The following is a 14,427-nucleotide window of genomic DNA, read 5'->3' on the forward strand; positions in this document are numbered from 1 at the left end:
TCATAAAGTGCAAATAAATGACACATTTCAAATAGTGCCCCATGTAAATGTCAGTAAAATATAGGAAAACATGTTTTGGAAGATTTTTTTATTCTAACTAAATATACTTTGAGTCTGACTAACAATTTGGCATCATACATCTGTGAAGCATTAAGTAAATGACACTTCAGATCATGGCAATTTCAGCAAATGAGAGGTTTTTGTATAGTAATTTTTAGGTTTAAAAATGGCAGTCAAGTCTTTTATAAGTATAAATCTCCAGTTTATAAAGTAACATTTAGTGCTATTGAACTATTTTTTTAAATCGTATTTTAAATTTAATTCACTTAAAGGAACAGACGTGCTGTTTCACACTAAAACATACAGTCATTGAAGTGTTCAAATGCACCTTTTGTTTGAAAATCAGATTTTTAATAACTCATTCTTTTGTTTGTAACTTATTAATAAACTGTAGTAAATTGAAAAGAAATATTTTCCCTTTATAAAATGATCGTAGTATAAACAGCAATATTGTGCTTCATTTTTTTTCTTTAAAGAAGAGGGATTTAGGCATTTGAAAAATATTTCTTTATATGGTACTCATAGGTGCTTCATTATGAAACCATAGCGGGAGACTCCGTTTTGTATGCCAGAATGCTGTGGTTTGGAATGCTTACTCCAAGTGGGTCAGCAAATTCAGAACTGATACCCACACTGGTCAGAGTGTTAGGCTCTTTTCATTCCTCTTCTTCTGATAAATTACCAGGATGTAGGAATTGCGATCCAGCCATATGTCTTCTTACATAGTTGATCATAGCATTCAGTAATTGGGACTACTGGTGCATTTTAAAATAACAATTCTATAGCTTTGTAGGCTGAGGGTAAGTTGTAGAATCGGGACACCGGTCAAATTCACTAGTCTTTTCTTTCATATTTATATAAATCAGAGAGTCATTTCCCTTAAAGTCTTTAAAGCTTTAATTTAATTACAATTTGTAAAACTTTTTCCAATCCTTTCCATTCAACCTTTTGTTTAATAATATGTGGATTTTGTAAACAAATATCTTGATTTTCTTTTTAGTCGATCTGAGAATCTCTTTGTATTTTAATTGATGAATTTAATTTATATGTATTTAATTACTTATACATCTGGGTTTATATATGGTGTCTGACTTTGTGTTTTAAATTTACTGTGCTTTTTTATTTGCTTTTCCACCTCCTTTTCTTTGTTCCATTGGATTCATTGAGTTTTCTTCCTTCCATTTTTCCTCAACGAGCTTGTATATTGTATATTTCTATTATTTAGGTTGCTGTTCTTAACTTTTTAATATATATCCCTGACTTAAAAGAATTTTTTTTTTAATTTGACAAGTATGTAAACTTTCCTTCTTAGCCTAATCTTATTCTCCCCAAGACTTTGTAAGTGGTTAACGCTCTCTTTTTTGTTTCAAAAATGGCTTTATTTTGCCCTCATGTTTAAATGATAGTTTAGTTGGGTAGTAAATTGTAGGCTAACAGTTATTTGTTAAAACATGATTCCATACTCTTTTAGCCTCTGTTGTTGGTAAGAATTTTGCTGTCTCCCTGTACTATATAGTCCCTGTGGGAGAAACTAAGAGAATGAACATATATTGCCTCCAGGCCTTCTGATATGTGGGAAAATGAACAGGCTGGCGGTCAGTACTGACCAATAAATATCTGTGGAAGGAAAGCAAGAAGGAACCTTTACTGTAAAAGGTCCCAGGGAAAATCATGCCCTCTGAGTAAGACTGTTCTCAAATAATATTAACCCAAAGAACAGTGATTTTGAAGAGACTGAAGTTGCAGAAGAATTTCTTTAGAGTAGAATAAGCATTACGGAGGGCTCAGAGAGAAAGGTCAGGAATGAAAAGACTGGTGAGAAGGGATGGGGTAGACACATTAATAATAGAATAGTATGCAGGAGTGAGAGAATGGAAAATTGGGAGAAACTTGAATTTTACTAGTGATCATTGATGAAAAAGATACAAAAATGTGTGAGAATTAACTAACCTTAAAATTCCATACGAAATTATTATGTAAAGTTGTTTTAATTCCAGTACAGACTGAAAACCCAGATAGTGTCAGAAAACTGATAGCCCTAGGAAATTTTGCTCTTTATTCAGGATTCTATTTAAATTGTTGATCAGTTTCCAGGATTATTTTCTCTCCTGATATATTGAGAAGAGGGGTGAAGGAAAAAGAACTCTTACATTCTGATGCCCCCTCACTTCTTGATGGAAGCAAACTATCATGACTAGGGGTGTCTGTGCCTCTTTCTCTGGAACCAGCAATACCCTGGAAGGCTCCATCCCTGAAGCCATCCTGCTCCAGGTGACAGGGAGGGAATTAGAATCTTCACCTGTTGATGGAATAGCAGTAACCCAAGTGAGTTTATGGGACCTCTGTGTATCTTTTTGATATATAGAAATGTTTGGAGCCTATCCTTCTACTAAAGAAATATCTTTCATTTGTTTGTTCTTTCATTCATTCATTTCTTCTGGGAATATTTATTATGAGTCTTCTAATGCCAGGCATTGTTCTGGGTGCTGAGAATACAAGAGTGGAGATGTCTTTGTCCCTGCATTCCCAGTGCTTAAAATCTAGTAAGAAAGCTATTAATTCTGTTGCGTAAATGGACAGATCTGATGCAATATTAAGAACTATCCTTTCTCTCACTTCTAAAATAAATTGTTTAGAGCATAATATCTGTTTAATATCTATTTAGAGCATCATATCCTGAAATATCTGTTTCTGTGTTTCTAACAATCTGTCAAAGAGAGAAATGAATAAGGTACATTTTATTGATTTTGCCAAATTGCTGTCTGTTAACTTTAACTTCAGAAGTATTCCACAGATGTTAAACAAGTGTTTGTGAGCTATTGCAGCTTCCTAGTTAGATGGAATGTTGCATGTCAGAGAGTATTTGGAAGATTGGTTACGTTAGGGAGATAGCTTTAAGGGGGATTATCATAATTCTGCCACAGTTGACAACTTTGCATATGAGCTTCGATAGCAGGACTTAAGGTCTTCGGTGATTTATTTAGAAGAAAACTCTTCTGTATGTGGAATCCATGAAGACTGTATCCAAAAGGATCAAAACATCATGCTTTGAGTTACCGTTAAGTGTTTTATATACCTGCGGGATCAGATTAATCAAAACAATAATCAGTGGGGTTTTTTAAGATGATTATGTTATAGACGTGATAAAAATCTTCACTATCAATCTTTTCCCTCTAGGTCACTCGTTAAATTAGTAATATCTAATGAAGGCCCTATATCAAGTTAGACTCGGCTTAGTACTATGGCAGTTTAGAGATAGTTAATGGATGGTTCCATGTGTGCTTGGTACTGTTAGGTGTACAGAGAGACATGACACATGGTGTTTGCCCACAGAGAACTCATAATATGGCTTGAGAAATTATAAGCAGACATGAAAGGATATCTGATGATATAAGAGTTCAGTTAATGACCACAGTGGAGTAGTATATGTTTGACCTGTATAGGCAGGATTCGTAGGAATGAAGAGTGATGGGAAGGCATTCCGTGGAGGGAGAGGAACAGGGTGAACACAGAGGGGATTATACTCGAGGCCAGGTGACAGTTTAACAGGGAATCATATAAAGGTAGTTTGGACTCAGTCTGGAGGGTTTTCAGAGTCAAGTTGAAGAATTTGGACATCTTTGCAATAAGGAAAATGTAACCACAGGCTTAGATCAGGCCAGATATCAGTTTATTCTATTGAATTCTACATTCATGACTTTGAACCTATTCCAGTAAGAGACACATTTTGAAAGGTATTAAAAATACAGTCTCTCTGTTTCTTTGTTCATAACAAGTTCTTTCTTGCAGGATTTTTTTTCTCACCAGAATAAATTAGTTATATCAAGGAAGTAACTCTTCTGACTATTGTTATAACGTAAGCTACGGCCAGTGGTAACATAACTTCTTCTGACACTGTGGGAGAAATGCTACACAGTGGAAGAAGTGCTAAACAGTAAGTGATTTGTTATGTAGCATAGACACAAAATAAAGGACCCAAACACATAAGGGATAGCTTCAGGCTAGAATATCTAGACACTAATAAAACTTAGAAAACTGCGTTTTGTATGTATTATCTTTCACAGACAATTTTCAAGAGACTTTTTTTTTTTTTTTTTTTTTTTTAACTGATTAGCCAAAAAAGCCTCCAAATTTCGAGACTGGTTGGACTGCAGCAGTATGGAGATAAAACCCAATGTTATCGCTATGGAAATATTAGCATATTTAGCATATGAAACTGTGGCACAGGTAAGAATTCTCATCAGTCATTTGAAGCCATAACATGGCAGCTTTCTCCTTTTCCCTGTGTGTGACCAATTCTTTTCCCCCCTGCTGCTCTGCCAGGGATGAGAACAGCCATGAGTTTTCTTCTATGACAGTCTTAATCATTTTCTGAAATTTAGTTCAGTGATGTTTCTTTGAAAGTATCTTCAGTTCTCATGGGGGCTAGGGTAAAAGTGACTGTTTCTTGCAGCCTTATCCTAACCAGAAATGAAATCCTGCATACTTTTTCTCAACATTGAATTCTAAGTACACATACCTCGTTGAGGGATTATTTTTAAGTTTTGAAAAACAGCGTTTCTAGATAATAAATACAATCTACTGAGTGCTTGCAAAAATCTGAGTCTAGAATCAGTGCCCTCTAAGAGTTTCTCAAAGGATGATCCTTAGACCAGAAACATCAGCATCTCCTTCGTTCTCGTTTAAAATGTACACCTGAAATCTATGTAATTTTACTAACAACTGTCACCCCAATAAATTTAAAAAATAAATTTTAAAAAAAGGCAAAAAAAACAAAAAAATGTAAAGTCCTAGACTACACCCCAGAGCAGACCTGCTAAATTAGAGTCTTGGAGCTTGGAGCCCAGAAATCTGTATTTTAAAAGGTTTCTCTAGTGATTACGAGTTAAAGTTTGAGAGCCACTTCCCTAGAAAGTCAGAATATATCATTTCTCTCCTTCATTGGTGGGTCCCTTTACCAGTCAATGAAAGCATATGCTCGTGTCCACGATACAGATTTCTAGGCAGATAGTATTATCAATAATGTTTGGAATGTACTGCTTTTAATTTTGCCGCTTCAGAAACGTGGATGATTATTTCCAGCTACGTGACTTTATTTTCATTTCTCTGATCTTCTAGTTAGTGGATCTGGCTCTTCTTGTGAGGCAGGACATGGTAACCAAGGCAGGGGACCCCTTCAGCCATGCCATTTCAGCCACCTTCATTCAGTATCACAACTCTGCTGAGGTAAGTACCAAAAAACTCTGTCTGACAAGACACATCTGTGGATTTTTTTCTTTGGAAAAGATTATGTAGGAATGTATGGCCTTTATTCAAATACTCTTAATACATTCAACATTCAAACAAATATTTATTGACAATGTACTATGAGCCTGGCCCTAATGATCCACTTAATACAATGATTTCTTTCACCTTTTCTTTGTCTTATTAAGCTTTCCTAGCCCATCAGGGAAAGAGGGATCGTGGCAGAGCACTTGTCATTTCCATGGGAGATGAACAACTGGTGTTAGTAGTTGAATAACATTGAGAAAATTTATTTATTCCTTTGTGCCTCAAAGATGAGAGGGTTATTATTATTTATGTAATAATAATTCCTGACCTTATTGATAATTTTACATCCTGCTTATTGAACCATCTCTAAACATGATGTCAAGAAGCATAGCTCCACTTATCCTTTTATTTTCTATTGGTCCTGTCATGTGAAGATCACGTCTCTTCTGAGCCAGTTTCTGTTGCTGAGATACCCACCTATGTGGACTGGAAAGTCTTCTTGCCAACTTTAATGCTTTATATAATTTCAGTACAAAAACTATGCTCTGTAGGTAGCATATGCCTAAAAAACAGAAATGTAATATCTTATTGAATGCATTTGCTAGTATTTGACCTTTTTTACTAACATAAACAGTTTCCTAGAACTCAATCTAATAACTGTAGAGAAGGCAGCACATAGGTTAGGTTAACATCTACGTACATAAATGTGAAGTGAGCTTTAGATCAAGTTGGGTGAAATGTGTAACCTGAAAATGGAGAAGCCCTTTTGAGAATCTAATGAAAACTATAAACTCTTTCACCAGAGACACAGTCACAAATTTTGCATACAATTTCAGGGTGTTCAGAGACCCTCTGAAACCAAGCTGTGACTCCAAGGGATCTGTGAATCCGATGTACCCCAAGTTTAAGTATCTCTGCTCTAGGATACTTGGTAAATCTCTAAAGCTATATGCCTATGTAGCATGTTATTACAATCCAAAAGTTTGACATCTTTTTATGCCTCTTAAAGAATCAGATTGGCTTGGAATCCAAGTAGGAATTAAAATGTTTATGCCTATTAAAAATCCATTTTTTTCTTGGATAAGGTCATACATCATTATCAGTCAGCATAGTCTAAAAGTCCCTAAAGCCTACCCAGTTGATTAAACACTATTTATTTTCTTTATGTTACAAACCCAAATTATGATGTGAAAGAACACCCTTTAGAATGTCTTTGGTACATGTTCATTTTATGAATATGTGTATACGTATGCTTTTCATTAACATCAGACAAATTTGTTGTAACATTTCTAATTGAAGAAATTTACAGTGAACATAACAAGCCGAGTTTTCCTTTAGCATTCAAGGGATTGCTTGCATGGCTAGGAAAACTCTTTACCCCCACCCCCCACCCCCACCCCGCCCCACTTTCTTGGTTCTCCAGGGTGGCCAAGCTGCCCTGGGCAACTACTCAGCAACCACAGCCGCTGTTCCCAGCTACCCAGCAGTTAAGAAAAATGGCCTGTGTGTGCTGGATTTCCTGGGCTCTCTGGGAGGTGGGAGCTTGAGTGTCGGAAAGCATCCTGACTAAATATGTTAGTATAAGCCTCAAACTTTTCACTGGCCTGCCAGACACCCCTCCTCCTACGTGACTGGTAGTCACAATGAGCATTCAGGGGGGCTGGCAGTCTTCCTGCCCCTATGACCTCTCATAACACAAAAAGAATGGCCACTCTAAAGTAGGAGCCTTACTCATCAACATTACAAATCAACAACCAGCTTCGAGAGCCAGCTTGAAGGGCTTCACCAATTTGAGTACAAAGGGGGACTCTGGAAACTGATAGGATCTCTATTCAGGGAGGTAGAACATTCTGTAAAACAAACAAGGAAATAAATGAGCAAGCAAACAAACAAACAGTTCAAGATAGCGTATACTAATTTCCAAATGGGTGGCGCAGACAGAAAGTGCAGAGGTAAAAAAAAAACCAACTCCCTAATTACAATCAAAGAAGACTTCAAAGAAGAAGCTGGGTGTTGAAGGAAAGATAGGACTTTGATGAGACGATAAAAGTGGGGAGAATACGCTAGACCTCAGAGGCAGCCTAAGTATACTTTTACAGGGGAAAAAAAAAAACTCTGATTAAAATATTCAAGCAAAGGATTCATTGAGGAGTGGGTAGTAGAAAGTTAAATTAGAAAAGTAAGTCCTGAGATGCTTAGTTATTAAGGAAGAGTTGAAAGTTTCTTGGCCAAAGAGTGATGCGTTGAAAAAAGGTGTTTTAAGAAGACCCAAGTGGGTGTGCTCTGTACAGTGGATTGGAATTGGAAACTCAAGGCGTAGTTAATACAAAATGCATTCTATTTTAATGATTATGATTTCTTGAGTACTAACCATATAAGGAACTGAACTGGTTAACCTTGGGTTTCTCATCTTAGATTAACAAGTTCATTATTCATTCAAGTTAATTTTCTGAATTTTTTTTCAAATGTATGGTTTGTGCACAGGAAGCAATGATCTTGAGGAGCTATCTTATTTTTCCTAAGAACAACTCATGCCAGATTAGCTTTATCCTTCCTGTTTGATAATGTTTCTAGGCAAGTAGATCAAAGAAATACTCTTGAAACCAATATCTGAATTTCAGCAAAACATTTTACGAAGTCTAGCATCATTTTTAAAAAATTCATTGTAGAGAATTGTAGGCCAGTAGTTAGTATGCGTAGCGTGGCCGACAGGATGAGGTAGATCAATGATACCATATGTGAAAAAGACAGACTTTCATTTGCCTGTAAATTTGTGAGGAGCCAATATTACGATGTTAATGATCAGGAAACTTTGCTTTGTTTTATTTAGTGTGTAGGCACGATCTTATGGGATGGACGTTGGCAAAGGGGAGGATGTCTAAAGGAGCGTGCTCAGGGGCTGAAGGAACCTAAAAACATGTCTCATAATAAGTGGTTAAATGAACCTGTTGTTTGACCTGTAGAAGTTAGAAAAGGCTGTGAAATATAACAGTCTTCAAATATTTGAACTGCCTCCACATGGAAGAGAGAACAAACAGACTTACAGTCATAGCCAAAGAAACCAGAAGAAATGAGGGATTTTATGAAGAAAAGCAGGAACTAGATGTGGGAGGAGCTAGATGTATCTACAGTGACCCAAGGCATTGAGTGTGAGTTATCAGAAAAGGCTGGTCACCATTTGATACAAATAATGTCTGGAAGGCATCCAGTTTGGCAAAGGGTGAGGGTTGGGGATGGTAGCTTAGAGGTTCCTTTGTAAACATGTAAGTTTAAAATGCTAACAAAACTCTTGGAAACTGTATCTGAAGAATCCTGATTTTATCTAAATGATTAAACAGTTTAAAAACTAACATATTAGACCCTCGGGTCAGATGGGGGCATCATCTCTGTGGACTGGATAATAATAAATTGTGTTTCTATATTTAAAAGTTTCAAATAGTAATATTCAATACATAAGATGTTAAACAAAGTTAAATGTTAGTACAAGTCCTGGTCACTTGATTTCAAAGCCACATCTCTTTGAGCAGGGGTCTTACATGAAGTCCTACCCAGACTCTCCCGAGAATACACCTCCTCCTACACCCACAGCCCCACCATCTGGATCCCAGCACTCAGGGAAAACTGCATCAGGATCCCTTGGGAATGGAAGTGCTGGACAAGACTCAGCTAAAACCAAGCAAAGGAAAAGAAAAAAGGTCAGTGATTTTTGTTTTAATTTTATTTTCAGAGTGGAGAAGGTCTTAATTGAATTCTTTTCAGAGATAGGAAAATGTGCTCTTTTTCTCATAATTCAAAATTTTAGAAGTAGCCAATTTATACTTAACCATACTTAATGACTTGTACTCAAACTTGAACAGCATTCATCTGGATAAAGCAAGATTTTGATTTTTTAAACACTTTATTTAAAATGTTTTCAAGCATACAAAAAAGTTAAAACACAGAATTAACACCATATATCTACCATCTAGATTCCACAGTTAACATTTTACTATATTTACTATGTTAACTATATACTTATATTTACTACATCTGAGCATCATATTGTCCCTTTGTCTATCAGTTCAATTTTTTTTGACACATTGCAAACAAAGCTGCAGACATCAGTGAAGTTCACGCCTAAAAGCTTCGTGATGTATAATTTGTTTATGGTTCTTATTTTTAAGGTAAAATTCATACACAATTCTTAACTATACCATTTGATGAATTTTGACAAATACGTAAACTTGTTTTTCATTTTGTTTCATTGACTTATTTGTCAGCATCATCTTTCTTGATTACTGTGGCTTTATAGTATGAGGGAGGACAATTAAGTTCGCAAACACATCCTATAAAAGTGCTACACACCTCATTGCTGAATATCACTACGGTCACCTTGGAAGTACTCCCCTTGGGAAGCTATGCACTGACACCAGCACTTAGTCCACCCTTCAAAGCAATTTTGGAACTCTTTTTCTGGAATGGCTATCAGAGCTGTCATCATATTACCCTTGATGTCCTGAATGTCATCATGTCTTCCTTTCAATATTTCCTTTCTCTTTGGGTAAAGAAAGAAGTCACTGGGGGCCAGATCAGGTGAGTAGGGAGGGTGTTCCAATACAGTTATTTGTTTACTGGCTAAAAACTCCCTCACAGGCAGTGCCGTGTGAGCTGGTGCATTGTCGTGATGCAAGAGCCATGAATTGTTGGTGAAAAGTTCAGGTTGTCTAACTTTTTCACGCAGCCTTTTCAGCACTTCCAAATAGTAAACTTAGTTAACTGTTTATCCAGTTGGTACAAATTCGTAATGAATAATCCCTCTGATACCAAAAAAGATGAGCAACATCATTGCAACAAGTTCGTGAACTTAATTGTCAAACCTGATAGATCTTAAAGTCAGGTAGTGTAAGTCCTCAAACTTTATTTTTCAGGCTTAATGTGGAAATGCTGTGACCTTTGTATATCCATGTAAATTTAGAATCAACTTGTTAGTTTCTATCAAAAAGAAAGGAACGAGGTGGGAGGGAGGGAAAGAGAGAAAAAGGAAGAAAGGGAAAAAGAAAAGCCCAGTAGGATTTTGAAAGGGATTAGGTTGAATGCTTACGTAATTTGGGGGAAATGAATGTCGTAACAATACCAAGTCTTATAATTGATGAACATGGCATATCTCTTCTTATTTATATTTAAGAAATCTCTTTTTTTTTCACTGAACTCTATTTTATCTGATTAATATAGACATTCCCACTTTCTTGTGCCACTGACATGATATGTTTTCCTATCCATTTCCTTTCAATATATCTGTAATTTTATAGGTGGGTCTTGCTTTTCCTTTCTTTCTGTGTGTATCTTTTAAATATAATATTTTCATGAATTTAATGGAAATAATGGATATTAAATAATGGATATTTAATGTGTTTATTGACATGGTTGGATATAAGTCAGTTATTTTGCTATTTGTTTTATGCTTGTTCTATTTTTGTTTCTCTTTTTTTTCCCCCATCTTCTTTTGAGTTAATTGTGTACTTGTTAAGAAATCTATTTTAATTTATCTACTGGTTTCTTAATGATATCTCTTTGTATCTTTTTTTTTTTTGGTGATTATGCTAAAGATTACAATATACATCCTTAAATTTTTAGTGTACTTGAAATTATTATTGTACTACTTTACTCACATAAAATATAAGACTCTTGTATTTGTATAGGTCCATCTACTTAACTCTTGCTCTTTGTACTCTATGGTTGTCAAGCATCTTACACCTACGTATGTTATAAACCATAATACTATTTTTCACCTTAAATAATAAAATGTATTTCAATGAAACTAAGAGAAAAAATAGACTTTAACTTTTACCATTTCCACCGTTCTTCATTTCTTGTTGCTGATCAGAGTTTTCTTCTGGTATCATTTTCCTTGTTTGTTTTACTAAATTTTGTTTAGCATTTGTTATAGTAAAGGTCGGCTGGTGATGGTTCCTCTTAGTTTTCATATTTTTGGAAATATCTTTATTTCTCATTCATTCCTGGAAGATATTTTCACTGGGTATAGAATTCTGGAATGGTAGTTCTATTTTTAGTGCTTTAATGATATAATTCCGCTATTTTCTGGCATTAATTGTGTTTAATTATATGTCAGTAGATTTTGTATTACTGTTTCTGTATATGTAACATGTTATTTTACTCAAAATGCTTTCAGGATTATATCTTTAAGTTTGGTTTTCAACAGTTTGACCATGGTATATAAATACACATTTTTCTTTGTGTTTATCCTGCTTAGGGTCACTTGAAGATGAGCTTCTTGAATATTGGTTTATGTCTTGAACCAATTTGTAGGAATTTTCAGCAGTTATTTCTTCAGATATTTTTTCTGCCTCACTCTGTCTACCCTCCACTTCTGAGACTACAAGTAAATATTTGTTAGTTACTTTGATACTGTTCCACAAGTGTCTAAGGTTCTGTTTAATTTCTTTTTCAATCTTTTCTTTCTGTTCTTCAGGTTAGATAAATTTTCTTGATCATTCTTTGTGTTCCAGACTCTTTCTTTTGTTAGCTCCAATCTACTGTCCCATCTATCCAGTAATGTTGTATTTCTGATATTTTATTCTGTAGTTTTGTATTTTCTGTTTGAGTTCTTTTTATAGTTTCTGTTTATCTACTGTTATTTTTTATTAGTAATTTATTACAAGTTTATTTTCTTTTATGTACTTGAGTATAGTTATAATAGCTGCTTTAAAAGCTTTGTATGATAAATTAAATATCTGAATTATTTTAGTCTCCAGTGAATATAAGTCAACTATTATGTTGTCATGTCTCATGTCTAGTAATTTTGAATTATATCTTGGACATTGCGGGAAATACATTGTAGCTATTTCAGAATCTGTTATATTCCTATGAAGAGAGTTGTTGGTGTGTGTATATGTGTGTTAGGCAGTCAGTTTACTTTTGTAAACTCAACTCTAAACTTCAAACTCAAATTCCTCTTCAGTGACAGCAGCTAAAATCTCTCTTTACTTCATATAGCTTTAGCTGGGTTTCTTGGATTTGGTTCCACACAGGAATAGGTTAGAGGTTAGTCAAAGATTTGGGTAATATCTGTACACTGATTTTTGATTCTGTCCTTTTGGTATTTCCTTCCTTACTTTATAGGTCTTCAAGCCTCTATACAGTTGTGTGCCCCCCTATACTGAATGGAGCCTGCCCTCTGGCTAAATCAGTAAAAACAGGAAATTCAACCCACTGCCATTCCATTCTTCTTGTACATACCCTTTCCAGTTTCCACCTAATTTTGATCAATCTCTGTTGTTTTCAGATACTTTTTTAAAATAATTTATCTAAAGTTTATACTTTCATCTACAACTGTGTTGGTACAATACAAACCATTTGCCATTACAAATAGTGGAATCACTCCAAGAGATAATTTCATAATTGATAGTAAACAAATTTAAATTATGAACCTCATATATGGTTTCCCCTTTCACTTACAAAATGACGGAGCTCACTGCTTGCTTATTAAGGGAAAATCTGAACTATAAGGAACTTCTGTATTATAAAGCAGTTTTAAAGAATTTCAGTATCGTACTCTCCAACTCATTCAGTAACTAAGACTGTGGTAACAAAAATGTTACCAAAAATAATTTCGAAGGACTTGCTTTACAAAGTATGTAAAAAGAAGCTGTAATTAATCTGGTAATTATGCATACATAAAATAATTCTTTATAAGTTTGGAAATTCTTGAATTTTTTTCTCTTAAATATTAAACATTTGTCTCCTAACCTTGTTTATAGCTATTAAATTAGAGTTATTTTACAGCAGAGATTTCCAGAATAAAGTAACTAGTCCAGTCTATGTCTGAATTTTCCGAAATTCAAAATTAGTGGTATCAGAATTAATATGTCCCTCTTCACATATACTCATTATTTCTCTATTTACTCATCCACATCTTTCTACATTTATATAGTTTTGCTATATTTTGATTTTTACTCACTGGAAGCTTCAGCTGTGGTGATAACATGAAATAATAAAGCCTCTATTATATATCAGCTTTGTGTACTAGAAGGCAAGAGATTTGATGTATGCCATATTCTGATACTATCATTATAATCTTGAGCATGTCTCGTATCTTCACTCTGTCATCCATAAAATAGGGTCCAATTTGGGAAAATTTAGAATAGATGATATCTCGTGTTCCTTCCAGATTTAATAATGTATGAATCCTTGAGTTCAGTGATTCTCTCTTGTCTTCTTTTTAAATACCTTTTCTAGTTTTAATTTCTTTAATTAAACAAAAGCTTTTCCTAATATAGAACTACAATTTTAACAATTAACATCTGAATTAAATTTTGAAATGAGAAAATTAACTATATTATATACTGTAACCTTTGGCCAAAAAATGGCCCACCTTCATCTGAAAAAAAATCCTCTATAAGCACAAAGCTCTGGGAGAGCTATATATATACAACAGTGGAGAGAAAGAAGACATTTGCCTGGTCAGTCAGATTATGTATCAACCTTTGTGATCAGTGAGTGACAAAAGTATTAGTAATAGTAGTACTAACCTTTCATTTTTCTCTTTTGAGATATGTGTTACTCCTCTGTAAGACTTAGTATTCCAAATGTAACAAAAGAGCTAGTCCACCATAATGGGTGTGGAAAAAAATAAGAGGCAACTATCTGAGATTCCAGGTCCTTCTTAAACATGGGATTACCCTGGAATACCCTGGAAAGGGGAAGGCTGAGCAAGGATAAGACACTTTTACCTTGCCAACAGCTTTTAAATTGGAAAGAAAAGAGTCAGGACAGGTACAGACACTTGTAAGAGGTCCGTGGGGCAACAGAAGTTTCAGTATAGCTTCTGGTATCACAGTGTAGAGTTCAAACTGCAAGAGATTTTATTCAGTGCAAGCCAGCAAGGATAAGCAGAATCAAATCCAGGAAATGTGTAGGACTTCAGCTTCCAATATCCAGCATCAATCTGGATGGAGAGACATAAGTAAAGATAAGATGGAGGGATACAAGAATGGAAAATGAATGCAGCTAAGAAGAAGAGGACCCAACATATGCAGAACTTTACCAAGCAGCTTGTACTTAAGGAAATAGTTTAGTCCCCACAGAGATTTTGGTAAA

At 34.9% G+C, this 14,427-nt stretch overlaps 1 protein-coding gene across 3 annotated transcripts in view; it reads left to right on the forward strand.

The window, feature by feature from the left end:
• SUPT3H (SPT3 homolog, SAGA and STAGA complex component) overlaps nucleotides 1-14,427 on the forward strand; it is a 464,602-nt gene that overhangs the window by 350,336 nt on the left and 99,839 nt on the right. For all 3 annotated transcript variants that reach the window (XR_012496623.2, XM_074333030.2, XM_074333029.2), the window contains exons 8-10: nucleotides 4,175-4,287; nucleotides 5,179-5,286; nucleotides 8,859-9,026. Coding sequence is in view for 2 of the 3 variants with exons in the window: in XM_074333030.2 (XP_074189131.1) it covers nucleotides 4,175-4,287; nucleotides 5,179-5,286; nucleotides 8,859-9,026 (389 nt within the window). In the remaining variant the exon portion in view is untranslated. The remainder of the gene's footprint in view (nucleotides 1-4,174; nucleotides 4,288-5,178; nucleotides 5,287-8,858; nucleotides 9,027-14,427) is intronic.

The sequence above is a fragment of the Rhinolophus sinicus genome, chromosome 2 (assembly GCF_057876585.1).
Source record: "Rhinolophus sinicus isolate RSI-liver-muscle chromosome 2, RSI-T2T, whole genome shotgun sequence".
In the NCBI taxonomy this organism is placed as follows: Eukaryota; Metazoa; Chordata; class Mammalia; order Chiroptera; family Rhinolophidae; genus Rhinolophus; species Rhinolophus sinicus.